This window comes from Coregonus lavaretus (genome assembly GCF_964263955.1).
Source record: "Coregonus lavaretus genome assembly, chromosome: 6".
NCBI lineage: Eukaryota > Metazoa > Chordata > Actinopteri > Salmoniformes > Salmonidae > Coregonus > Coregonus lavaretus.
The window spans coordinates 31,814,707-31,841,343 of NC_139993.1; the positions used below are offsets into that span (position 1 = coordinate 31,814,707).

The 26,637-nt window shown below is 43.7% G+C and overlaps 1 protein-coding gene across 1 annotated transcript in view; it reads right to left on the minus strand.

Moving 5' to 3' along the window:
- Positions 1-618: 618 nt before the first annotated feature.
- LOC311131177 (polyamine-transporting ATPase 13A3-like) overlaps positions 619-26,637 on the minus strand; it is a 58,421-nt gene continuing 32,402 nt past the window's right edge. Inside the window, exons 7-34 of the mRNA XM_084164024.1 lie at positions 24,916-25,095; positions 24,657-24,727; positions 23,324-23,407; positions 22,804-22,873; positions 20,473-20,607; positions 19,988-20,060; positions 19,533-19,664; positions 19,131-19,307; positions 18,833-18,990; positions 18,373-18,561; positions 17,956-18,168; positions 17,527-17,646; positions 17,240-17,257; positions 17,000-17,153; positions 16,478-16,723; positions 15,344-15,516; positions 12,721-12,849; positions 12,525-12,604; positions 12,321-12,363; positions 12,078-12,187; positions 11,806-11,902; positions 11,628-11,700; positions 11,013-11,190; positions 10,479-10,657; positions 10,206-10,294; positions 9,960-10,040; positions 9,140-9,232; positions 619-8,247 (exon numbers count right to left, since the gene is read on the minus strand). Of these exons, the coding sequence (XP_084020150.1) occupies positions 8,035-8,247; positions 9,140-9,232; positions 9,960-10,040; positions 10,206-10,294; positions 10,479-10,657; positions 11,013-11,190; positions 11,628-11,700; positions 11,806-11,902; positions 12,078-12,187; positions 12,321-12,363; positions 12,525-12,604; positions 12,721-12,849; positions 15,344-15,516; positions 16,478-16,723; positions 17,000-17,153; positions 17,240-17,257; positions 17,527-17,646; positions 17,956-18,168; positions 18,373-18,561; positions 18,833-18,990; positions 19,131-19,307; positions 19,533-19,664; positions 19,988-20,060; positions 20,473-20,607; positions 22,804-22,873; positions 23,324-23,407; positions 24,657-24,727; positions 24,916-25,095 (3,558 nt within the window). The 3' untranslated portion in view covers positions 619-8,034. The remainder of the gene's footprint in view (positions 8,248-9,139; positions 9,233-9,959; positions 10,041-10,205; positions 10,295-10,478; positions 10,658-11,012; positions 11,191-11,627; positions 11,701-11,805; positions 11,903-12,077; positions 12,188-12,320; positions 12,364-12,524; positions 12,605-12,720; positions 12,850-15,343; positions 15,517-16,477; positions 16,724-16,999; positions 17,154-17,239; positions 17,258-17,526; positions 17,647-17,955; positions 18,169-18,372; positions 18,562-18,832; positions 18,991-19,130; positions 19,308-19,532; positions 19,665-19,987; positions 20,061-20,472; positions 20,608-22,803; positions 22,874-23,323; positions 23,408-24,656; positions 24,728-24,915; positions 25,096-26,637) is intronic.

A 26,637-nucleotide genomic window follows, 5' to 3' on the forward strand; every position in this document is an offset into this window, starting at 1 on the left:
CATCTTCAAAGTGGTAGGCATGTTGTGTAAATCAAATGATACAAATCCCCCCAAAATCCATTTTAATTCCAGGTTGTAAGGCAACAAAATAGGAAAAATGCCAAAGGGGATGAATACTTTCGCACGCTCAATTGCAAACTACCTGTAAATGGCACATTGTCGAAAAAGCGCGATCAGATTAAATCCCGGCCTAAATTTTCCAGATTTTTATTTTTTTATTTTTCTACAAAGTAGTCAAACATTTATTTTGATGTTTATTTGATGACCACATTTATTGAAAAGTAATTAGAAACAATCCTCAGTAAATAAATAAAAATAAATTACAAGTAATTTACATCTCTGCAACAACAACTTTTTCAAGAGAAGCTTCTTACTGAGGGTTGGGAGTTTAGATTTTGTGGCGACAAACAATCTACACACAAACAGACATAGAAGAAGAAAATTGTAATAAAATGTTTACCAATAGGCTTTGCTTTCCATTCAGTTATGTATTAACTTTATTATAATTCTCTATACGTTACAAATACACACATTTCCCTGAGGAAACAATTCCACTGGAAGTTCTACAGACTCAGTGGCTGATTTGTTCTAAATGCCTCTTAACGGTTTGTTTTAAAAAAAAAAACAGGTGATTACAGATGTCAACAACCGATATAATGTACCTTTAGGAGCATAGAGTTTCAGCATACACTTCATTGCTTTGATAGCTGTATCTGGGTAAAATATGACTTTGTGGAGGGGGAAAAACAGGAAGTATCATTTTGCAGAATAACAATTTGCAGGTTTTAGGGTTATCATTATTGATTCAAAGTTGAAGCATTAAGGTGCATCATTAGGACAGTTGAGAGAATCATTCCCCTAGCAGCAAAATAATCCCCTCTAGAGGAGAGAGGGGTTGTGATATCCACAGCAATGCATATTCTTCAGCCTGTAAATTGTGATTTTACATAAGACAGACAGTGTATAAAACTCAAAGCATCATTTACACTTTAGGTGCCAGGTGCTAGTGAAAACTAAAGATTGTCCAAATATTTCTGCCCAGAAACAATGTTTGTCGAACTGAGGTGCCAATACAATGCCTTCAGAAAGTATTCACACCCCTTGACTTTTTACAAATTATGTTACAAAGTAGGATTAAAATGGATTTAATTGTCCTTTTTTGTTAACGATCCACACACACAATACTCTGTCAAAGTGGAATCATTTTTTAAATCATTTATGAAAAATAGAACACCAATATCTTGATTAGATAAGTATTCAACCCCTGAGTCAATACATGTTAGAATCACCTTTGGCAGCGATTACAGCTGTGAGTGTTTTTTGGTCTCTAAGAGCTTTGCACACCTGGGTTGTACAATATTTGCCTATCATTCCTTTTAAAATTCTTCAAGCTCTGTCAAGTTGGTTGATGATTGCTAGACAGCCATTTTCAAGTCTTGTCATTAATTTTCAAGCAGATTTAAGTCAAAACTGTAACTAGTCCACTCAGGAACATTCAATGTTGTCTTGGTAAGCAACTGCAGTGTATATTTGGCTTAGTTTTTTTTTTTGGTTATTGTCCTACTGAAAGGTGAATTTGTCTCCCAGGAAAGCAGAATGAACCAGGTTTTCCTCTAGGATTTTGCCAGTGCTTAGCTCTATTCCATTTCTTTTGATCCTAAATAACTCCCTAGTCCTTGCCGATGACAAGCACACCCTAACATGATGCAGCCAACACCATGCTTGAAAATATGAAGAGTGGTACTCAGTGATGTGTTGTGTTGGATTTGCCCCAAACATAACGCTTTGTATTCAGGTCAAAAAGTTCATTTACCAATTTTTTTCCAGCATTACTTTAGTGCCTTATTGCAAACAGGATGCATGTTTTGGAATATTTGTATTCTGTACAGGCTTCCTTCTTTTCACTCTGTCAATTAAGTTAGTATTGTGGAGTAACTACAAATGTTGTTGATCCATCCTCAGTTCTCCTATCACAGCCATTAAACTCTAACGGTTTTAAAATCACCATTGGTCTCATGGCAAAATCCCTGAGCGGTTTCCTTCCTCTCCGGCTACGGAGTTAGGAAGAACGCCTGTATCTTTGTAGTAACTGGGTGTATTGATACACCATCCAAAGCGTAATTGATAACTTCACCATGCTCAAAGGGATATTCAGTCTGCTTTTTTTTTTTCTACCAATAGGTGCCCTTCTTTGCGAGGCATTGGAGAACCTCCCTGGTCTTTGTGGTTGAATCTGTGCTTGAAATGTACTTTTGGACTGCGGGACCTTACAGATAATTGTATGTGTGGGGTAGTCATTCAAAAATCATGTTAACCACTATTATTGCATGCAACTTAAGCACATTTTTACTCCTGTACTTATTTAGACTTGCCATATCAAAAGGCGTTGAATAGTTATTGACTCAAGACATTTCAACTTTTCATTTTTAATTAATTTGTGAAATAAATTCTAAAAACAAAATTTGACATTATGGGATATTGTGTGTAGATCAGTGACAATCTCAATGTAATCCATTTTAAATTCAGGCTTTAACAACTAAATGTGGAAAAAGTCAAGGGGTGGGACTTTCTGAATGCACTGTATATTACATGGGATCCCTTATTTCAATCATTAGATTCATAGTAACTGTTTTCAGAGTACTGAGAAGATATATTCCTCACATGACTAGATATTGGTCATAGGGCAATACGTTTTTCCTGACTGTCACCTCACCAAGCAACATTCCAGGCTTTAGAAATATAACTAGGGCCCAGTTTTTCCTGGTTAGGTCACAAGGTCAGGAATAACTTCTGGCCCTATAGTATCTGAGACAATCGCGCCTCATCATTGGCTTAAATAATAATTCTAGAAATGCCCAATAGACTCATGTCTAATTCAGGAAGATGCACACAGCATTGCTGTTCCATAACATAGGAGAAAAAAATCCTGACATTACAAAAAAAAGTGTACAGACAACTAATCGTGACAAAACAGTACCACAAAAGGAGAGTAGAAAGCAACCCTTAGATATAAATGAAAAATACAGACTTCAGACTTCAAGCACATCTCTAAACAATATTTTTAAAGCTACATTTCAACACACAAATACTGTAAATGTACATCTCAAACAAATATACAGGTAGAGTCCATAAAAATAATAACATTAAAAGCATAATATTCCAGTCTGATTTGGAGTTCGGCTTTTTGGACCGATCTGGAAACAGATATTACTTGTTTACAACCATTTGAACATTGATTAAAATGTTCTTTACTCTTTGGGAAAGACAAAATATGGTTTGTTTTATATAATCATTCAACAAACTAACATTTGATATTGAATTTAAATAACTAAATGCCACATTTTTTAAAAAAATCTCAAAATAACAATATGCGTATTCTACAGATATTTAGGAAAGATCCCCATAACAGAAGAAAATAACAACACCAATGTGAATAATTATTCACAAACATTGAGTAAAAATACCCTTACTAAAAGCAGAACTGTCATGGATTCAATCATAGAGTTGGTTTAGACACGTTAATTGGCACATAAGGATGTCCTCTTGCCCCTGGTCATATTGTCTATCAATGACCAATATTGCTGGATATTTCTGGAAAATTCTCTTTACTGTGCATTGTATACGCCTTTATCATTTTACCAACACACCAGAAATCATTAACAATATAATAGCGATCTGTAAGGTTTGATCATATAATCATGTATAACTAGGACATCTGTAAGTAACAACTGTTTGTTATTCCTGCCTTAACATGTAGTTCTGTCTAAAAATGTATTTTTTATTTGAACTAGCATTCTAGCGATATCTCTCAGTACTGTGTTTCTGACAAACACATTTTGGGTGAACACAAACTAGGATCTCTGACGATATGTGATGATCTGCTACTATGAGGAGAAAGACTGGCTTATGTAGTAGTACACAACTGAACGGCAGAAAATATGACGTCTACAATATGGTCAACACATGAGGGTGGACAGCAATGCACACACTACATTTTATGTTATTAAATAATGTGAACCAATTTAGCTGTTGAAAATATATGGTGGCTGGTGGGCGGAGGTATAGGAGGACGGGCTCATTGTTATGGTTAGAATTAAATGGTATCAAACACGTTTAGACTTCTCTCACGTGTTTAGATGGTTCTCTCGGCTACCTCACGGCAAGCAGTACCAGTGTGCACCAAGTCTGGAACCAACAGTACCATGAACAGCTTCTACCCCAAAGCCATAAGACTGCTAAATAGTGCTGTGTGATTAACTGACATTTCGGTTATTTTTAGTTTTTTAAGCAACTAATTGACTGAAGTTGGTTCAATTATTTGAATTCCATTTTGTTCAGTTTTTATCTGTAAGCTCAATGTGCACATTGTACAGTTTCTCTAGAGATAGATCAGATCCAGCCTGGGCTGTGCGATGTAGTAGGGAGTTGTAGTTTCCAACAGGCCAATATTCTACATAGTTTAGCGCATAAACGTGGTAATTAACTACAATGACCATAATCCATTGCGCATCTACTTGTCCTTGTCCAGTCATCTACTTGTTTATTTTACACCTGCTACAGGAAGAGATAAGAATGCATGCTCGTGAGGGGCTATAGAGAGCAGCTATTGTTTCGCGAGGTATCTCTACTTGGAAATATATGATCAAAGTGATTGATAGTTGTTATTCAGCAGTCATAAAAGTATGCCTTATTTACTTAGAAGAGCACAAAATAGTGATTTTGTTAGGCAGCAGCTCTACAGAGATGAGATGATGACTTGGAATGAAATAAAGTCATCAAATAAAACAAATGTAATATACTGAAATATTTGTATATTAAAGTAATGTGAATAAAAGGTTAATAAGTGATAAGCAGTAATGGGCAGCATTCAACCCAACACGGGCACACATGCATACTGACGCCACACACACTTTCATACTCACCACATACGCTGCTGCTACTGTCTATTGTCTATCCTGTTGCCTAATCACTTTACTCCTACCTATATATACATAGCTACCTCAATTACTTCGTACCCCTGCACACCGACTCGGTACTGGCACTCCCTGTATATAGCCATGTTTTTTTTACTCCTCATCCATATTTATTCCTTGTCACTATTTCTATTATAATTTTTTATCTTTAACTCTGCATTGTTGGAAAAGGACCCGTAAGTCATAATTTCACAAAGTCTACACCTGTTGTTTACGAAGCATGTGACAAATGAAATTAGATTGTATTTGATTTGAGCCATTACAATGAACCTGTCATCCTAGAGCTCCACCCAGCAGCTACCTCTGATGGACAATGAGTATTAGCCCTTTGATTTCACTTTTGACTGTGCAGCGTGCAATGGTTATACATGCATGTTATTATGGCTATAGCGCAGTGTGCATCGGTAGTACAGTATGTGTTGCCAGTTGCACGGCTGTATGGAGAGAGCTAATGAATTTCACAATGCCATCATCATACCTTGATTCTTCTTCCATGGGAAGAAATGCAATACAGGATGACATACTTTTTTTTTTAAAGACAGTTTTTAAGCAGAGCAATGCTAGCCCATGTGAGGCCAGTTTGACATGATTTTGCAAGTCTATTCGCCTTTGGATGGTTTCTACATGCGCGGTGGGGGGGTTGCTGCTACACATGATTCCAAGCCGTTTATATGCTGCCTCTTGTGCGCACATACTGTTTCATAATACAAAAAGGTTCTGGTCAATGTTCAGCAATAATAAGCTTACAGTACTGTTGGGTAAGCAGTAGTGTTCCAACCACCATATAACAATGGCTATACGGAGCTGGGTTCATGCACATCCATGCTTCGAGTCCCCTGTATGATAATAACCATGTTAGTGGAGATGTCTGATGGCTGCTTACAAACAAAAGCAATGGGAGAAGATCTTGAGCTCCTGGGGGAATCACGGCAACAGCAACTTCAAATGTAGAAATTAGAACTAAGATTGGAGTTTGTTAGTTTGCTACATATTTCAGCAAGGGTTAAAAAGCAGTGAGTCACGGGGGTCTGACTCTGCCACAAGACCCAGCCTGTGGACACTGTGGACTCTTGGACTGCAGGTGAGGAGGAAAAGGGGGGTGGATATGGAGTAGACCAGTGGTTCTCAACTGGTTTTGCCCCGGACCCAAATTAAACCAGGTTGTCTCAGTCACGACTTGATACACTATATACACACACAAAAGTATGTGGACCCCTTCAAATTAGTGGATTCGGCTATTTCAGCCACACCCGTTGCTGACAGGTGTATAAAATCGAGCACACAGCCATGCAATCTCCATAGACAAACATTGGCAGCAGAATAACCTTACTGAAGAGCTCAGTGACTTTCAACATGGCACCATCATAGGATGCCACCTTTCCAACAAGTCAGTTCGTCAAAGTTCTGCCCTGCTAGAGCTGCCCCGGTCAACTGTACGTGCTGATATTTTGAAGTGGAAACGTCTAGGCTCAGCCGCGAAATGGTAGGCCACAGAAGCTCACAGAACGGGACCGCTGAGTGCGGAAGCACGTAAAAGTTGTCTGTCCTTGGTTGCAACACTCACTACAGAGTTCCAAACTGCCTCTGGAAGCAACGTCAGCACAATAACTGTTTGTCGGAGCTTCATGAAATAGGTTTCCATGGCCGAGCAGCTGCACTCAAGCCTAAGATCACCATGCGCAATGCCAAGTGTTGGCTGGAATGGTGTAAAGCTCGCTGCCATTGGACTCTGGAACAGTGGAAACGCGTTCTCTGAAGTGATTAATCACGTTTCATCATCTGGCAGTCCGACGGACGAATCTGGATTTGGCAGATGCCAGGAGAACGCTACCTGCCGAATGCATAGTGCCAACTGTAAAGTTAGGTGGAAGAGGAATAATGGTCTGGGGCTGTTTTTCATGGTTCGGGCTAGAAATATTAACATTACAGCATACAATGACATTCTAGACGATTCTGTGCTTCCAACTTTGTGGCAACAGTTTGGGGAAGGCCCTTTCCTGCTATAGCATGACAATCCCCCATGCACAAAGCAAGGTCCATACAGAAATGGTTTGTCGAGATCGGTCTGGAAGAACTTGACTGGCCTGCACAGAGCCGACCTCAACCCCATCGAACACCTCAACCCCACCCACTGCGATCCAGGCCTAATAACCCAACATCAGTGCCTGACCTCCCTAATGCTCGTGGCTGAATGGAAGCAAGTCCCCGCAGCAATGTTCCAACATCTAATGGAAAGCCTTCCAAGAAGAGTGGAGGCTGTTAAAGCAGCAAAGGGGGGACCAACTCCATATTAATGCCCATGATTTTGGAATGAGATGTTCGACGAGCAGGTGTCCGCATACATTTGGTCATGTAGAGCATTTGCATGGCAAAGAAAAATTATTTTTATGCTATATTGATAGTAATTGTAGCAATTATATGACAAAGGAAATCATTCAATTTTGACCATATTCTTCAGAAAGAATATTAATAAACTCACTGGTTTAAGACTACAAAATCAACCAAATCTGCTAAATAGCGCTACTAATAGCTCTATATTGAAAATACAGTGATTGAAGAAAAATAGGTCAGAGATTAAATTATTGTATTTAGTTGTTTAAGTTCAGACTGGATATTTTTTAAAATAAAAAAACAAAAAAAGTCTTTTTTTTTTTTTACTCAGTCACCTGCAACCCATTCAAAACCACCCTTGACCTAGATTTGGGTTGCGACCCACCAGTTGAGAATCGCTGGAGTAAACTATCCTTGGGATGTATTTGTGTAGTAGACCAGGGGGTGGTGGCAGGTTGAGGGGTTTGGTTGTTGGGGGTTATGTAGACCAGCCAGGGTCTGAACACTGTGATGGATCTGAGCAGCAAAGAGCATGGAGAGACCAGATACCAGAGAGGCTCTGGAGGATCCACACTCCCATTTGTCCACCCCACAAACCATTTTTACCATCACCCCATCTTTCAGAGTCTCGTTCTTTTCATAGACAACAGTTTATTTTTGTCCTTTTGGTCGTGTATGTGTGTGCGCGAGTGTGTGTATCTGCTTTAGCGAGATTGGGGGCGGGGGGGTGCTAGGAGTCGGTCATGATCTGGTAGGGGGAGCTGTTTTCTGGGATGTTGCCGGGCGGCGGGGGATTGGCCTCGGTGGTGGTGGTTGGTTTGGGGGGCCAGTCGGGGTCCACGCTCAGCTCCTGGGCCAGGTGCATGTAGCGCGCTTTGGGTACCTTCCTCTGCCGGCAGCACAGCCACGACAGACACTTGGGTCCCCAGAGGTCTATGCCACCCTGGAAACCGCACGATAACAACAACAAGAGAGGAGGGAAAGGGGAAAAGGGCAAAGAAAACTTAATGAATATTTTTTTCCTCTGTGGATATGTTTCCTCATTCATTCTCTTTCCAATTCTCTTTCGTATTTTTAAGCCTTTAGAAGGTAGAATGATCTCACATGCTTATGTCACTACATGCACTATATAACCTAAAGAAGGTAGTGATGGTATTCAGATTGGTTCACTATTGCAGCATGCACACACATTGTTTTATAATGGTTTTTAACTGTTGAGAAAATGCTATAATTTCAACAGAAACAGTTCTTAGGTAATTCAAATTCTAGCATGGCAATACGTTTGGGTGATTGTTGTTTTTCTGCCCGAGGATTACCTCAAAACAAGCAGACATGCTAAAATGCAGTGCAACAGAGAAGGTAATTAGGATAATTTGTGACACCATGTGTGGGATCAAGAGTGACACCATGTGTGGGGCACATACCCTTCTCAGCTAGCCTGCGGTGGATACATACTGTACCTGATCTAGACCATGCGGTTTCCACTCACAATGTTAGGGGCTAACAGGGGACGCTTTGAGGCGCATGCAGCGGGAGGAGCTTACTGGAGCCAATACTGTACTACTGCTCAGGGTGTTAAATACATGGGGGAATCGTGCTACCAGAGGAGAGTAATAACACAGACAACCCACCAGGGGGCGAAAGAGGGGTCAGAGAACCGTCAGGTCTGTACATGCAAGATATGGGTAGGTTATATAATAAGAGTGCTGGGTGAGAGAAAGGAGAGAGCGAGAAGAAAAGGGGAGAGAGAAGAAAGGGGGGAGGGGAGAGAGAAGAAAGGGGGGGGGGGGGATTAAAAGCGACGGTGGAAGAGGAGGAGTGTCAGATTTCCCAACCTGTGTTGTCGGGGTGGCGGGGGTGGCGCCATAGCTGCCCTGCTTGTCTCGGCTGAACACAAGCTTCCATAAGACGACGTCAAGGACGAGGGTCTATGGAATAATAGGCGCAGTGGGCAGGAAATAATTACAAAGAGTAGAGTGGCTACTTGATCACACAGCTTTCCTCAAGAAGATTTTGTCCATCCTCATTAGTTTTTTGAATAGTCAAACTATTGAATGGACATTTAGGGTGATTTCAGGGCTGTGCGTTAGTCGTGAGGAGAGGAAAAGGGGGTTATTCTCAACATAAATGAAGACAAATAAAATGAGAAAGAGGGTGTCATCATCTACAACAGGAGAATGGTGCTTTTTAAAGTGGATTTTGTTGTGTGACAGGGATCTGTTGCTGGTGACTATCCATTGAGCGTCATTGGTTGGTGTGTGGGAGGTTGGCAGCCTTGGAGAGAACGCCATCTAGTGTCACTGCTAAGCTGTGTGGGGGCTTGGGAGGCTCAAGTGGGGGGATAGAGAACTGCTCTACTGCGCAGGGCAAGCCAGGGGCATTTTCTAATAGTAAATCACCGGTGAGCCATCTCTATCATTGGGCCACACAGCTCTAGGTCATCATTTACTGCCACTTGTCTACGCTTGGCGATTGAGAGAGCAGAGCCTGGGTGTGTAACCAACCACCCAATTAGATGTAATGCGCTGAGTGGGTTACGGCGTGGCCGTCACTGTGGTGATTGCAGGTTGTATTTAAAGAAAGGGAGGAATTGTGTGTGTGTGGACAGCGCACATCTCACTTGAATGTGCGTGTGTGTGTGTGTGTGTGTTTTACCTCCACCAAGACAGACACGGCTGCATTGACTACGATGATGAAGAACAGAATGATTCTCCATTCAAACGGAACACACACAATCTAGACGGGGGAAAACAGAGAAACAGATTCACAAGAGCACATTTAAACAAAAAGTGAAGCAATGCCATGTTATTTCACAATGTCATTATTGTAGGTCCCAATTCAACCGAAGCTTGAGGCTAATATCGGTATGAAGCTCGTCTCTCATGGTTGATGTCCACTCACCTCTAGGAATTCATCGATAGCAGACACAGGGTAGAACATGATGAAGAACAGAAATATGTATAGGCCAATACAAGACACCACGAAGGGCCCTGTAGAGAAAGAGAGACGGACAGAAAAACTAATCAAACATAGGTCAGTCACACAGAAAAAGGTTGTGCAGTTCCAACCAATCTCAAACCCTAACTTGATTTTAGAACCAACACTTTTAAATAACACTTTTATCCGATTTTCAGGTGGATACGTGGGAACATTGGTGTTAGTAGGGGTCCTCACAGTTTTTGTAGCTGGGCTGTCTGAAGGGCTTCCCCTTGGAGAACACGATGGCCACGATGAGGTACTGGAAGGAGGAGACGTAGAACAGGGAGGTGTTCTCGTAGTTCTTGATGTTGTGGTCGTCCTCAGAGGAGTTGTGTTTCGGGGAGAAGTTGGCATGGGGGGACGGGTTGCAGGCACTGGGAGAGGAGAGAACAGGGATACACACACACAGTCATATGTATATCGGGAAGCAGCTTTACAAGTCAAAAGCTGGCTGGCGACACCCCTACTGTTTGCAGTAATGATATACAGTAAGACATTCACGGTATATGGGAATGATGTTACTGTGTTTACAGTTGGCTTATTGGTTTGTTTTGAGTCTGGTAGTGTCTTCTCATGGGTCCATTGTTACAGGTGTCTTATTGGTGTGTTTGCACTGGAACGGTTGTCTTAATGGTGATTCATTAGTGATTTTAAATTGTTACTGCTATCCCCCAATGGTGTGTTTTGAATAGGTCCAGTAGTTAGCTTGGGGGTTGAACTTGGACTCACTCTGACTGTGGCGTCCAGATGTGGTACCAGGCCTGGTGTCGGACCCAGAGGAAGGCGATGGTCTGGAAGCCTAGACAGATGAGGATCTGAGTAAGCACGGAGAACAGCAGAGGGCCTGAGATCAGACCTGAGGGGGGACGCCTTGACACCAGCTCATTCCACGCTGGGTTCAGAGACACTGGACAGAGAAGGTGGGAGAGGCAATGGCAAAGAGACAGGGAAGTAAGTAAGGAACCGGAAGATAGGATGGTAGAGAGAGTGAAGTACAAACCCAGCAAAGCTAGTAGTAGATCAAACATTAATTTAAAGGACAAGTTCACTTTTTTAAAAAAACCAAATCTCTATTTTCTGCAATTTCACTTGGTTTTGAGAAACTTAGCAACAACATTTAAAGACCTGCATCACTATACTGAGAGCTTTGTTGTTTCTAAAATAAAGTATTTGGGTGTTTTTGGAAACTTTGTTAATGTTTATCCGTGGCCCCCATACTGCAGAACGAGCAATGAGGAAGTATATTGCTGGTGGGGTAAGTTTCTCAAAACCAAGTGAAATCGCAATAAAAGTATCTGGACACTTGTGGACAAGTGTCAAACTAATTAGTGTTGCTCTACTTACTGGTGAAGACGATGAGGAGGATGATAGCGATGTCTATAAAGAGGAACTGGAAGTCTCCCAGGTTACTGAGGATCTGACATGGTTACAGAGAGATAAGGTCAGAGGTCAGCTGTATATACCAGAGACTAGTAATATCCTCACCGGAGTGCAGAAACTAAGGGAGGGGTACTGTACTCACAGAGTAGAGCAGGGTGACACTGATGTACTGGATGATGCTGTAGAGGGCCATGAACTTGAACACACAGAAGGAGGTGATGAGAGCCGCTCGCCCTTCTCTGTGAAGAGATAAATAGTATTTTTTTTTAGGAGCAATCAAGTGAGTCAGCATGCAAGTGCTTTTATAAGGCTGACTGATTAGTCTCCAAGCTTGGCAGTAGGCTGGTGTTAGTTTGTTAGCCATGTTTAGCTGATGGGTAATATTCTGGTGCTCGAGGCCCAGAGCAGGCCTACCTGATGAGGCTGGGCACACAGGAGATGTTGGGGGTCCTGGAGGTGAAGGGAGAGGCTACAGATGCCTCCAGCTCAGAGAGAGAGATCCCTCCATGAGCCTTCTTCAAAGCCTAGAGAGCGAGGGAGGCGGTGTAAAAAGTCAAAAGAAACATTAAGCACATTTTAGCAATAACATAGTATCTTTACTTCTATCTGCATGATCATTTGACAACAAAAATGCTTTCAAAAGAGGTCTGTACTTACACCACAATCATTTGCACCGTCTCCACACATGCCCACAAAATAGCTGCAGATGAGAAAAGATACGATCATTTACTGTTTGCAAATGTAATGTACAAAATGTGTAAACAAATGCAATTTTTGTTCAATATTTGAACAGATTTATGAAGAGGGTGAGAGTGTGTACTGTGCTATTTGTGCCCATGTGTCAGTAGTGTCTCTACTCACTCCACACCCTGCAGTGCCTCAATGAGCTGGGTCTTCTGGTCGGGGGCCATTCGGGCAAACACTGTGCCACGCAGCACCAACTAAATCAGATAGGCCGACAACAATGCATTAGACACAACCAAATCACAACAGCAATAGCTATGTGTTTATTGGGGAATGGGGGGGTAGTGTTACAGTGACTTCGGTCCCCCGTTACCTTCTGTAGCAGATCCTGAAAGTGCTCAGTGATGACAGCGAAGGACTTGCCACTCATGGCGAAGTGGTACTGGTCCTGAGACTTGGGCTCGTCAGTGTGACACACATCCTCTAGACTGATCTCTACTTCCTGTTGGGACAGGAAGGGGCGGGGGTAAGCAGGTAAAGGTGAGATAGGGAAGAATGACATCTGGCAAATGATTGATACAACATGGCTTATGTAGAGTAACAATTGTTCAAGTTAGCGACTAATAACTTCAGTTTCCATCAGTGTTAACTTTGGCACTCTTTTCTGACTAAAATATCATTAAGTCTTAGTCAAATGTTTTACATTCGAATAATGATTATCTAGTTATTGTCAAAATGAAAAAAACAGTGGGCCATTTTAGTCAACTAAATACACTTTCATTTTAGTCACATCACATGTGTATTGCCTCATTAACCTATAGTAAACATAAATCACTGACTTCCATGTGCAAACATGCATAGCGTTGTCCTACTAATATATTTTTCTGCATAACATCCTATTCTCTTCCCAACAGCAGAAATATGACAAACATATAAGAATTATGTGGCCATGTAAATTCCTAATTCAGCCTACATAGATATTGTACATTACATTCAGAACAAACAGACACACACAAGTGGAGAGCGAGAGCGAGAGAGAGAGAGAGAGAAGCATAATCACCAGATGGTACCGCAAAGTATTGGCAAAGTAGCATGGGTTGCACCTCTGTCACGTCACTGGCATTGTTATCAACGTTTCACAGACAACGCAGCCACATTGGTGTCCAAAAGTAGAATGGGAGCTAATGACTGTTTCGCCCAGTGATGTAGTCGAGTCACTAAACCTAGAGTCCGAATCGAGTCCCAAGTCCCCTGTGCTCGAGTCTGAGTCCAAGTCCAAGTCCAAGTCCGAGTCACTAATGGTTGAGTCACGAATCTCTTTGGCTGAAGTCTGAGTCCCAGTGCTCGAGTCCTGGTCCAAGTGCTCAAAAAAAACGTAGTGCCGGTATTATGGGTCATATCCTTTGAACCGTAAGGGCTAAAATCAAGCTGTTTCTCTGAGGAAAAGAGGGAGACTTGGCTACAGAACCTGCCTATGAAATGCAGTGGGGAAAGTGGGAAATTAATACAAATTCAAAGACAGCCTATTTTTCTATACACAAGGGAGAGAAAAGCATAGCTAGACTGTTGTTTTACTTTTAAACTCAATGCCGCTATTGTTTTTAATTTCGTAAAGCAGCTTGTGTTTCTTAACCAGGCAAAGGGTAGCCAACTAGAAAGCTGGTGGTGACTGGTTAGATACGGGAAGCAAAAGAGTCGCCTGCGCAATGTGTAGAATCAGAGGCGGGGCCTGTCTGCGTCATCGCTTGCTCCCCCGCAGCTCACCTGATGTAGGCTGTATGTGTCGGGTGTGGTGCGTCCTTCCCACTGCTGAACAGAACTGCGCTGCGCATCTGTGCTGCTAATATTAATTGTGCTCATCACTGAAAAGCTCTCAATCTCTCCAAAAACTTCTGTCCAGTCCACTTAGTAGTCCGATTTTAGTCACAGAGAGAATTTATTCTTGTCTCGTTTTAGTAAACTGAAATGAAAAATATTTTTCGTTTCGTTTTTTCTGGGTCTATTTAGTCAGTTATAGTCTCGTCAATTGCCACTGAAAAATAGGTGTTTGACAAATATTTTTGTCACTATATTTGTTGACAAAATTACCACTGGTTCCCATATAAACTAATGTGGAGACCTTATAGGGATTTGGCAATGAAGCCCTATACCTTTATGTGGTCCTCTGTAGCTCAATTGGTAGAGCATGGCGCTTGTAACGCCAGGGTAGTGGGTTCGATCCCCGGGACCACCCATACGTAAAAATGTATGCACACATGACTGTAAGTCGCTTTGGATAAAAGCGTCTGCTAAATGGCATATTATATTATTATATTATCTACTTCCTCAGAGTCAGATGAACTAAGGATACCATTTTTATGTCTCAACGTCCAGTATGAAGGAAGTTAGAGGAAGTTTCGTGAGCCAATGCTAACTAGCGTTAGCGCAACGACGAAGTCTACAAGACTTCCAGTCATTGCGCTAATGCTAGTAAGCAATTGCACTAACGCTGGTTAGCAACTTCCTTCAAACTGAACAACACATATAAATAGTATCCACAAGTTCATCAGACTCTGAGGAAGTAGATAAAGGGCTTCATTGCCAAAATCCCAAACTATCCCTTTAAGGTATGCAAGTAAATATACATATTCCTGATAGCATCTAGACACAATCTGAAACAATGACTGGCTGGCTGTGTGACCTCCATGTGTGCCATTGTCTGGAACACAGAACACACCCATTCATTCATCCATTCCTGCTGCGTGTGCTCACTGGGCTATTTCTGAGTTCTGATGTGACCCTGCATGGCTCTCATTGGAACTGAGGGGGATCAGAGCAACTAGCTTAATCATGACTCATACAGACCCACAGAGGGCACTCACATATGTGTGGGGGGTGTGTGTCTGTTTTCCATGTCTCACTCACGCAGCATCTAGACAGTGTGTGTCTGTCTGTCTGTCTGTCTGTCAGTCAGAGCTGTAATTAGCCACACCCACCACCAGGGGTCCATCTCTCACCTCCAGGCGTGGGGCTTTGCCCGAATGTTTGCTGGGGTTGTCTGCGTAGCGCCAGCTGATCTTGGCCAACTGACCATCTTTGGAGGGCAGCGCGTCGGCGATGATGACCCGGTCCTGAGGGGGGATCATGCCACAGTCCCTGGCCACCGAGATGGCCGTCAACATATTGTCACCTGGAGGAAAGGAGATATGTTAAATGTTACCCTTAGGCATTAACCATTATTGGGGGGGGGGGACACAAAACAGATCTCAGATCATTGCACAAGAGGCTACCGCATCCTATTCCCTGAAGTGTGAGACACAGGGGGGTATTGTCCAGGCGCTATGCTCTTTGTGACATTCTAAACCTGGGTAGGGGTTGGAATGGGGCGGCCTGGGCATACTGGCTCTGGACCAGCGGTCCGCATGACAGGCCACGGGTTAGTGAGAGGGGTTGGCTGGAAGTGAAACCATATAATTGTGTGATTACATTTCCAGTGCTGAAAGCGACAGAGGGAGAGAGAGAGACACCGGGCTGGACTTTGGCGCTTTCTGCCCGTTAAGCTGCAAGGCCCTGAACTTTATTAGTCTGGATTCCAGGAATACCTCCATAAAGCTTTGACAACCACAACAAAAACCCAAAGCTCCTCATAGCCACTCGCACATTCTCTGTGTGCGAGGCATGGCTACAGTATGAGTGGGCACTAGTGGTTGTCATTAGAGAGTGACAACCTCTCATGTGTCTGTTAGTGGTCCTGTATGGCTCGGTTGGTAGAGCATGGCGCTTGCAACGCCAGTATTGTGGATTCGATTCCCAGGGCCACCCATATGTAAAATGTATGCATGCATGATTATAGTTGCTTTGGAAAAAAGCATCTGCTAAATGGCATATAAATTAAAAATATAAAAAGACATAATACCTGAGGCAAGGGCGCTGTACTAATACTTTTTAAATGCCTCCTTCCTCCCTCCTTTCCTTGATGTAACTCATCACTGATCCAAGACCATTGGCATCCAAGTCTACTGAAAGGCTTTCACAGATCCAATCAAGTCAGATCAGTGATGACTTCCAAGGGAGGGAGGATGCATTTGATGTTTTACTGAATGTCTGTGTATGTTTATATGATAAACATGTTGGTGTGCCAGCTTTCTCACCAGTGACCATGACAGTGCGGATGTGTGCCCTGCGGAGGTCCTCCAGTACCCCGGGGGTCTCTGCCTTAAGCTTGTTCTGCATGACGATCAGACCCAGGAACTCCATGTTGACCTCGATGTGGTCCCTGTTGACATTCTGGACTTTGTGCCAGGTGAGTTTGGACTCGAGGCGGCGGTGGGCCAGGGCTATGACCCGGAAGCCCTGCTTGGTGTAGTCCTCCAGAACCTCCGCAAAGTCCTCTGGAACTACACAGACAGAGAGATGGTTTAGAAAACATCTTCAAAATGAAAAATTCCAGGGAGCAAAATCTTTTACTTAAACTGCTCGTCTTTATCATGGCATTGGCATCATGTCAATACACCATTCATATGAAGTGCCCATGATTTTCACGCTTGGTTAGTCCAAGGCTACAACTGAAAAGCAGAGCATTCGTTTGTTACTATACTGGTCGTAACTTCTTCTCAATAGGAGCGTCTGCAAAATGTATTGTCAAATTCAGAGTAAATAGTTAAGACACCAACCAGTGTCTTTCTTGCAGAGGCTGGCCACCACCTCTGGCGCGCCCTTGAGGTAGGCATCCATGCGCTTCTCCCCCAGCAGACGGGCTACCACACACATCCTCTGCAGCGCCGAGGAGAAGGGGAACTGACGCACAATACCAATCTCATAGGCCAACTATATGGGGACACAATACACAGAATTACCTTCCACCTCTAAGTCAAACTACAAGAAATATTAAAACAAGATATAGCGCTACTTACCGACAAGTCATACAGCTCCTACAGTGTGAAAGTGAAGTAAACAGAGTGAATGTACAATCAAAACAGTGCATTTCAAAGAATGTGACAGGTGAGAGGAACATAGAAAGTGTGAAAGGTGAAAACCTAGATACCATTCAGAGCTATGATTAACATGAAGGTAAGGAACTTAATATTTTACACATTAGCAAGAGCTAACAGCAACAGACCAAATCAACATGTGATGAGTGAGACATGATCAATGCTGAGGGTGGATGTCCATTGGAGGCAGCACTGAGCCTTGTTCGTACCATGTCCTGTTCAGGTGACATGACAGGCTCGGGGGGCATCAGCTGTTTGGGGGGCCGCACCACGGTGGGCGTGATGCGGTTGTGGAGGGAGGTCTCCTCCTCAGTGGCCTCCTCCAGGATCTGACAAGGAGAGTAGGGAGGAGTAAACATGAAAGAAACTCTAAGCTGCATCGAAAGTGGATATTTCAACTGACCAACATCTCAAAATGGACCCATAAGTGTGATCGGCACAACATTGAAAGTCCGTTGGAAACAAATATGTGTTCCGAAAATAACATTAAGATGTAAGAAATAGTAAGCCGGAAAATCTCTCAAAGCAACTTCTCCACTATACTTTCGACATATCTCTGCATGAAACACATTGGTTGGGTAAAGAAAGAGTGAAGGACACAGAGGTTAGAGGTTAAAGGTCCAGTTTCAGTCACTCACCCAACCTGTGGCCTCAAACATCTTCAGGTCCAGAGGGTCTCCGGACAGCTGGCCATCGATCTTGGTAAGAGAGTGGCAGGTGGCCATGCAGGCTACAAACTGGGACTTGACCAGACTCTCCTTGTAGGCATTCTCCTCTGACAGGTGGAAAGTGCCATTCTCCACTCTCTGGACTCCCCATAAGTCTAGTCCATCCTCTGTGAGTGTACCCGTCTGAGGAGAGAGGAACAGAGATGGTGAATAGGGGAGAAGTAAATATAGAGAAGTAACTGTTAAGCAGGGTGATTACCATATCAGATCACCAGACCACAACACAACTAGTTTCCCAAGCATAGCCTCTCCACTGCTAGTGTGTGTGTGTTTGTGTGTGTGTGTGTGTGTGTGTGTGTGTGTGTGTGTGTGTGTGTGTGTGTCCACCTTGTCGAAGCAGACGAGGTTGAGCTGGCCACAGATGTTGATCCTCTGGGGGCTGATGCAGAATATGCCGATGCGTTTGAGGCGGCGCTGGGCGTACACGATGCCCGCCGTCATGGCAGCGGGCAGTGCAGGGGGCACGGTAATGGTGATGATGTCCAGGGACTCGATGATGATGGTCTTGGCTGGCACCTGGGCCACAGTAGAGGAGAGGGCAAGAAAACAATTCCAATACAATAGGAGTTCATGTAGGTATTGAATTGGACGTGAAGCTAAATAGCCATAGTCTTTTTCAGTTCAACTCCATTTTACAATTAAATGCTTTGACCACAATCCACTGACCTAGACACCTTCTACACCATCTAAAGGACTAGTCACTCTCCCTCTTCCCTGCCGCACTTTCTCTTTCTCCCCAGCCTAGCAGTAGCCCAGTGAGAGCGTCCTGTTCTGTTCAGTCCAGTACCTTGTTCATGATGCTGAGGACGATGGAGTAGACAAAGCCGATACCGGCTATAGCCACCAGGCACAACAGGAAGAGGTAGGCGTCGTGGTACAGCTTGAAATCTGTGGGCTTGGGGTAGAGGATGGAGCGAACCAGCTGGCCCTTAGCTGTGCTGAAACCTGGAGGACGACGAGGAGGAGGAGCATGTTTAGATGATAGCAGAATTCAGAATATGACAACTGAGGGCAGATCATGATCAAACAAAAATAATATAGGTATTGTGTGCGTGTGTGTTGTGACTGAGGACACACACACTAACCTGTGCGGACCACCACTGCCTTGACCAGCTCCCCTGAGTAGAAGCGGGTCTGGATGATGTGCGTGCCACAGAAGAGGGTGTGTCTCTTGTGCTCCTCCATGCTGTAGGCCTCGTCGCCCTCCTTGTCCCCCTCGCCCGGGTTGGGGAGGTTGGTCTTGGTGACGGGCACACTCTCGCCTTGGGGGAGGAGGGAGGAGAGACAGGGACAGGAGGGGGGAGCGAGGAGGGGAGACTGAGTTTAAGTCTGGGAGCTTTGGTGCCTTGCCGAAGTATACAGCATGTACAGAGTGTAGTGTTGTGTGCGGCTTTGCACAAATGTAAAATATAAATTATGTATTTGGAAAGTGACCAGCAGTGACACACAGAGAGGGACAGAGAGCAGGCAGGATCTCCGGGTCTCACCCGTCAGCATGCTCTCGTTGACAATGCAGGTGCCACTGACCAGCACCGCATCGCACGGCATGATGGTCCCGTTGCTAGGGATGACCATGACATCGCCGGGCACCAGGTCAGTGGACAGGGCCTCCTCGATGTCTGCAATGATCCAACACAAATGGGAGGAGAGAGGGAGTAGGTGTGGAGACAGGGGGGAGAGGATGGGGAGGGAGAGAGAGGAAGGGAAAGTAGAGGAGGGAGGTAGGGAGAGGGAGAAAAGGAGAGGTATTCTGTGCGTCAGTCTTGTTCAGCACATCTCTCATTACTCTTGCCACTCTGGGCAGCAGGGGAAAAACGCTGAGGCATCATATGCACAGCCTGAGCCCACTGCCGCAGACACACAAAAAAAGGTGTGCTGTTCTAGCGGCTAATTGAACACTAGCCAAAGTGCATAAAATCTAAATGAGGTATATTAGACAAACCGTTGTTGGCTCTGCAGACTGAAACTCGGACAATACTGTGTGCTGCCACCATGTCATGAAGCATGACATATTGCTGAAAAGGAGAGAATAGTTTCAGAAAACAGAAAATGAGCAGAACCACACATCAGGTGCTAGAAAAACAGGCCTCTAGCTAACAGCTTCCAATTTCTCTCAGGGTAACAGAGAAGCCTCCACTCCTCCCCCTCTCTCTCTACCTACGCGGTGTGATTGTAAGAGGGTGAACCCAGGGCCTCGGGGGCAGCAGACCATACAGATGGGCCCTTTCATGCAGACCTGAATGATTCTGGGATTAGAGTGGGGAGGGGGCTATCACGGTTAACTCTGGGTTAGTCCAGCTCAGTTGGGCTCAGGCTGGTTCAGCAAGGCCCCAGATTCACCTCTTAATTTGGATTATTTCCTTGGTTGAGAAAGGGGAGAAAGACAAAAATAATGGAAGGTGAGGGGGGGGGGGGGGGCAGACGTACCTTTTTAATGGTGTACAGAGAGGTAGCTATGGATATGACCGACATGAAGACGATGGCTACGGCATAGTAGTAGTACTCGTCAGCGCTCCACAGGATCACACTGAAGAGCTGGAAGATGTAGAAAGGGTTGAGGACCTGCAGGAGGAGAGAGAGGGTGACAGGTGGTTCAAACAACTTCTTCAAAACAACAAGCTGCAACAAATGATATCCATTTTGACATAATGCTTGATTAAGACAGGCTTAACCAGTCATGGTTTGGCTTAATAGTGTGAAGAGGGTATAAATGAACGCCAAATATCCCTTGATTGACACATATGGTTCAATGTGTTTCTTTATACAGAGCGCACAACAGAGAGAGCAAGAGAGCGATGGAGACTGTCGCAGAGAGTGTGAGGTCAGAAAGAGCGAGAGACGTCAGAGCGATAGACAGACAATAAGGAGATGAGAGGAACTGCGGAGGTGGAAAATGCTGTTTGTACTGCCATTGTTGGCCCTGTTCACTCATTAGACTAAAGACAACCTCCCTGCAACAACTCAGAATCTAAATATGGCCAGACAATATATATTTTTTAAGCCTAGTTGGCTTCCATTCAACAGAATGTTCTCATTAGAATGCCACGCACAGGCGCTCTTGGATATGATTCTCATTATTTTTATCATTACAGATGTAGGATCTTAATTTGATCACCCTGTTGCAGGAGAGCTTTCCTGCAATGCAGGACATTTTAAACTTGTAGTGTATTTGAGGTTTAAAAGGGTTTCTGAAGTTTGTAATTTCCACTTTGAAATTTCAGACTTCATTTTCCCTCCCGAAAAATGTATCAACCCCACAAAAATGTCCATTCATTAAATTCACATAATAATTCACATTTCCTGTTGCTGCAGGATTATTTTCCTGCTGTAGCAAACAGGCTCAAATTAAGATCCTACATCTGTATTATGATCTCAGATAAATGATCTATTGATTTCCATATGTACCTTTGGATGTAAATTTTTACAAACGTGTACAAAACATTAGGAACACATTAGGAACCCTTTCCTAATATTGAGTTGGACTCCCTTTTGCCCTCAGAACAGTCTCAATTTATCGGGGCATGGACTCTACAAGGTGTCGAAAGCGTTCCACAAGGATGCTGGCCCATGTTGACTCCAATGCTTCCCACAGTTGTGTCAAGTTGGCTGTATGTCCTTTGGGTGGTGGACCATTCTTGATACACACCGAAAACTGTTCAGCGTGAAAAACCCAGCAGCGTTGCAGTTCCTGAAACACTCAGGCACTTAAATATTTTATCTTGCCCATTCACCCTCTGAATGGCACACATACACAATCCATGTCTCAATTGTCTCAAGGCTTAAATATCCCTCTTTATCCTGTCTCCTCCCCTTCATCTACATTCATTGAAGTGAATTTAACAGGTGATAATAATAAGGGAGAATAGCTTTCACCTGGATTCACCTGGTCAGTATGTCATGGAAAGAGGAGGTGTTCCTAATGTTTTGTATGCTCAGTGTAGGCTTATGATATCAATTAATTCTCAGAGAAAATGAAAAAGGATCTATGGCAAGAACATCAAGCATCCTTTAAAATCAGATCAAATCAAATTTTATTTGCCACATGCGCCGAATACAACAGTGAAATGCTTACTTACAAGCCCTTAACCAACAATGCAGTTAAGAAAAAAATAAGTGTTAAGAAAAAAATAGATCAGTAAAAAATAAAAAATTGCAAATAATTAAAGAGCAGCAGTAAAATAAAATAACATTAGGGAGGCTATATACAGGGGGTACCAGTACAGAGTCAATGTGCGGAGGCACCGGTTAGTCGAGGTAATATGTACATGTAGGTAGAGTTAAAGTGACTATGCATAAATAATAAACAGAGTAGCAGCAGCGTAAAAGAGGGGGTGGGGGGGCAATGCAAATAGTCCGGGTAGCCATGATTAGCTGTTCAGGAGTCTTATGGCTTGGGGGTAGAAGCTGTTAAGAAGCCTTTTGGACCTAGACTTGGCGCTCCGGTACCGCTTGCCATGCGGTAGCAGAGAGAACAGTCTATGACTAGGATGGCTGGAGTCTCTGACAATTTTTAGGGCCTTCCTCTGACACCGACTGGTATAGAGGTCCTGGATGGCAGGAAGCTTAGCCCCAGTGATGTACTGGGCCGTACGCACTACCGTCTGTAGTGCCTTGCGGTCGGAGGCCGAGCAGTTGCCATACCAGGCGGTGATGCAACCAGTCAGGATGCTCTCGATGTTGCAGCTGTAGAACTTTTTGAGGATGTAAGTAGTGGATATGAATACCTTATTCCCATTGAAACCCCAAAACCTCTCCTACCTCTTTGATTAGCAGCTTGAAAACTGAAGGCACTTTCACTGCAATTTCATTCACTCCGAAAAACAGTCTCCTGTGGGAAAGAATGAGAGAAAGGTTCAACATTTAGTTCAAACACTAACAACTCATTACACTATAACAAACAGTTGTAAAGGGTTGTAATAAAACCCTTGATAAGGTGTGACACTGACAGTGCTACATTAAGTAGGTCAGAGTCCCACTCTCAACACACACACACTAGACGCTGGGTAAGTGACACATGGGGAGCAGTAGGCCAGTTCTGGGCAGACTGACAGCAGGGCTATTATAAGGTGTTGTCAGGGCTTTGTTAGGTGACTGGGCTATGGATGTCCGGTCGTCTAAGGTGACAGAGGTACTGCTGTGGCCGGCAGTTATGAAGTCTGGCACTGGGGGATGGGGGTGGTGAATCTATCATAGGAAGGGCAAACCCCAGGGTTATTCAATAAGCTGTGGTAGTTGCTGTAGTCCGGAATCCAGTTGAGGGTAAAGTGTAATAGTATACCTGTACTCCTGCTGGTTGCTGGTGAGCCCCGTGCTGTGTTCTGAGTGGATGTTGGAACAGGTCACCTCCAGGTCCTCCAAGCCCCTGTGGTGTGTGTGGGCACGCATGTATGAAGGAGGGGAAACAAGAGTCCTCCATTGGAACACATTTGCTTGGATACACACACATTAAAAAAACAGAAATATCACATTTACATAAGTATTCAGACCCTTTACTCAGGACTTTGTTGAAGCACCTTTGGTAGCAATTACAGCCTCGAGTCTTCTTGGGTATGACGCTACTAGCTTGGCACACCTGTATTTGGGGAGTTTCTCCCATTCTTCTCTGCAGATCCTCTCAAGCTCTGTCAGGTTGTCGCTGCACAGCTATTTTCAGGTCTCTCCAGAGATGTTTGGTCGGGTTCAATTTCGGCCTCTGGCTGGGCCACTCAAGGACATTCAGAGACTTGTCCGAAGACACTCCTGCGTTGTCTTGGCTGTGTGCTTAGGGTCGTTGTCCTGTTGGAAGGGGAACCTTGACCCCAATCTGAGGTCCTGAGCGCTCTGTAGCAGGTTTTCATCAAGGATCTCTCTGTACTTTGCTCCGTTCATCTTTCCCCTCGATCCTGACTAGTCTCAGTCCCTGCCGCTGAAAAACATCCCCGCAGCATGATGCTGCCACAATCATGCTTCACCGTAGGGATGGTGCCAGGTATCCTCCAGACGTGACGCTGGGCATTCAGGCCAAAGAGTTCAATCTTGGTTTCATCAGACCAGAATCTTGTTTCTCATGGTCTGAGAGTCATTTAGGTGCCTTTTGGCAAACTCCAAGCGGGCTGTCATGTGCCTTTTACTGAGGAGTGGCTTCCGTCTGGCCACTCTACCATAAAGGCCTGATTGGTGGCATGCTGCAGAGATGGTTGGCCTTCTGGAAGGTTCTCCCGTCCCCACAGAGGAACTCTGGAGCTCTGTCAGAGTGACCATGGGGTTCTTGGTCACCTCCCTGACCAAGGCACTTCTCCACTGAATGCTCAGTTTGGCCATACGGCCAGCTCTAGGAAGAGTCTTGGTGGTTCGTTCTTTTTTATTTGCAAACATTTCTAAAAACGTGTTTTTTCGCTTTGTCATTATGTGGTATTGTGTGTAGATTGATAATCAATCAATTTTATTTTATATAGCCCTTCTTACATCAGCTAATATCTCGAAGTGCTGTACAGAAACCCAGCCTAAAAATAAGGCTGTAACATAACAAAATGTGGAAAAAGTGAAGGGGTCTGAATACTTTCCGAATGCACTGCAACTTCAGAAAAGTTTCCAGGTCACTGAATATAATTATGGTCCGTTAAATTGCTTACGTTAATACTTCAAAATTCTGGACCTCGTCGTTCCAGTAGTACTTTGTGCTATGGAGTGTAAAATAGCGAATCTGAAAAAAAAGACAACGTTATTAACATAAGTTTTTAACAGAAACTTTGTGTGCCCCCCCCCCCCCCCCCAATTGACCATGAAAGTGTATACTTTTGTGAGCGTGTGAGACAGAGACAGGTAAAATAATTAAAAAAGACCATCCATGTATCCATGCGTGTTATTGTGTGTGCCATCACGTGTTATTACCTGAGTGGGCTGGTACTCGGCGTACTTCCTGTTGAACTCCTGGGCGGGGCTGTCTGAGGGGTGGGGGGAGTGTCCGTTGGCCATGGGGGGAGTGGTCTGGGTCTCCAGGCTGTCAAAGGGGTTCCTCCCGGGGGCCAGCATCACACGCACCTTGGCTAGGAACCAGCGCTTAAACTCATCCTGAGAAACACACACTTACACCATCAGCTGTGACAGGTTCTCTTGTATTCCCGTACTTAGTGAAGAAAAAAAGAAAAAAGCCTTTGTATGTGAACAGCTTATGATTCATTGAGGGAGAGTTTGCTCTTGTAAATTTTGATGCATTATCCTGGTTTTGTATTTTTCTACCCACAATGCTCATTGACGGGACATTCTAAATTACCATGACAATTATTCATCACAATAGTAATATTAATCCACGGTAGAGTATCAACTGAACTGCTGCGCTTATAGTCTATGGCGGGCCTGTGCGTAAAATCTCATGATGACCCACTGCCCTGTAATCCCCCACTCTTAAACTAACCCTAAAATCCTTTCAAATAAAGCAAGGTATATAAATGAGTCAAATAAGCACTAGATTAAAACATAGGCAACAAATGTGAGCTGGTAGACTACACACACTAGAGAGGTGTAAATTACACCTCCACGCTTTGATGTGGTCGCATCAGTGCGAGCTACAAATTCTAGCTGTCTCAGGCGCCACTCCAGAATCTCCCATAAGTGTTCAATTGGGTTGAGATCTGGTGACTGAGATGATCATGGCATATGGTTTACATCATTTTCATGCTCATCAAACCATCCAGTGACCACTCAAGCCCTGTGGATGGGGACATTTGTCATCCTATGGGGGCATAGCCAAGGTAGCCAAAATAATGGCCTGCCCAGAATTTTATACATGTCCCCTAAGCATGATGGGATATAATTGCTTAATGAACTCAGGAACCACAGCTGTGTAGAAGCACCTGCTTTCAACATACTTTGTAGCCCTCATTTACTCAAGTGTCTCCATTATTTTGGCAGTTACCTGTACAGTGCCTTCGGAAAGTATTCAGACCCCTTGACTTTTTCCACATTGTTACATTACAGCCTTATTCTAAAATTGATTAAATAAACCATTTTCCTTAGCAATCTACACACAATACCCCATAATGACAAAGCGAAAACAGTTTTTTAGAAATGTTAGCAAATTTATTAAAAATAATCAAACAGAAATACCTTACAGTGGGCTCCAAAATTACTGGCACCCCTGACTGGAAATGCACAAACAATACTTTAGAAAATATAAACAATATAATTATAGAGATAAACTCAAAATACCAACATGTGAGAAATACTGTACTTAATGTTTCAGTGGAACCAACCAAAATCATACAATTATTTAATACAAAATAAATGTCACCAAAATCAAGGTTTCATAATTATTGGCACTCCTCATTTAGTACTTAGTGCAACCATCTCTGGCAAGGATAACAGCACGGAGTCTTTTCCTGTAATGTTTGACAAGGTTAAGGAACACATTTGGAGGGATTTTGGACCATTCCTCTATGCAGATCCTTTCAAGATCCTTCACATTATTGGGTTTGCGCTTATCAACTGCCCTCTTCAACTCAGCCCACAGATTTTCGATTGGATTGAGGTCCGGCGACTGAGATGGCCATGGCAGAACTTTGACTTTGATGTCACAGAACCATTTCTGTGTGGATCTTGAGGTATGTTTTGGGT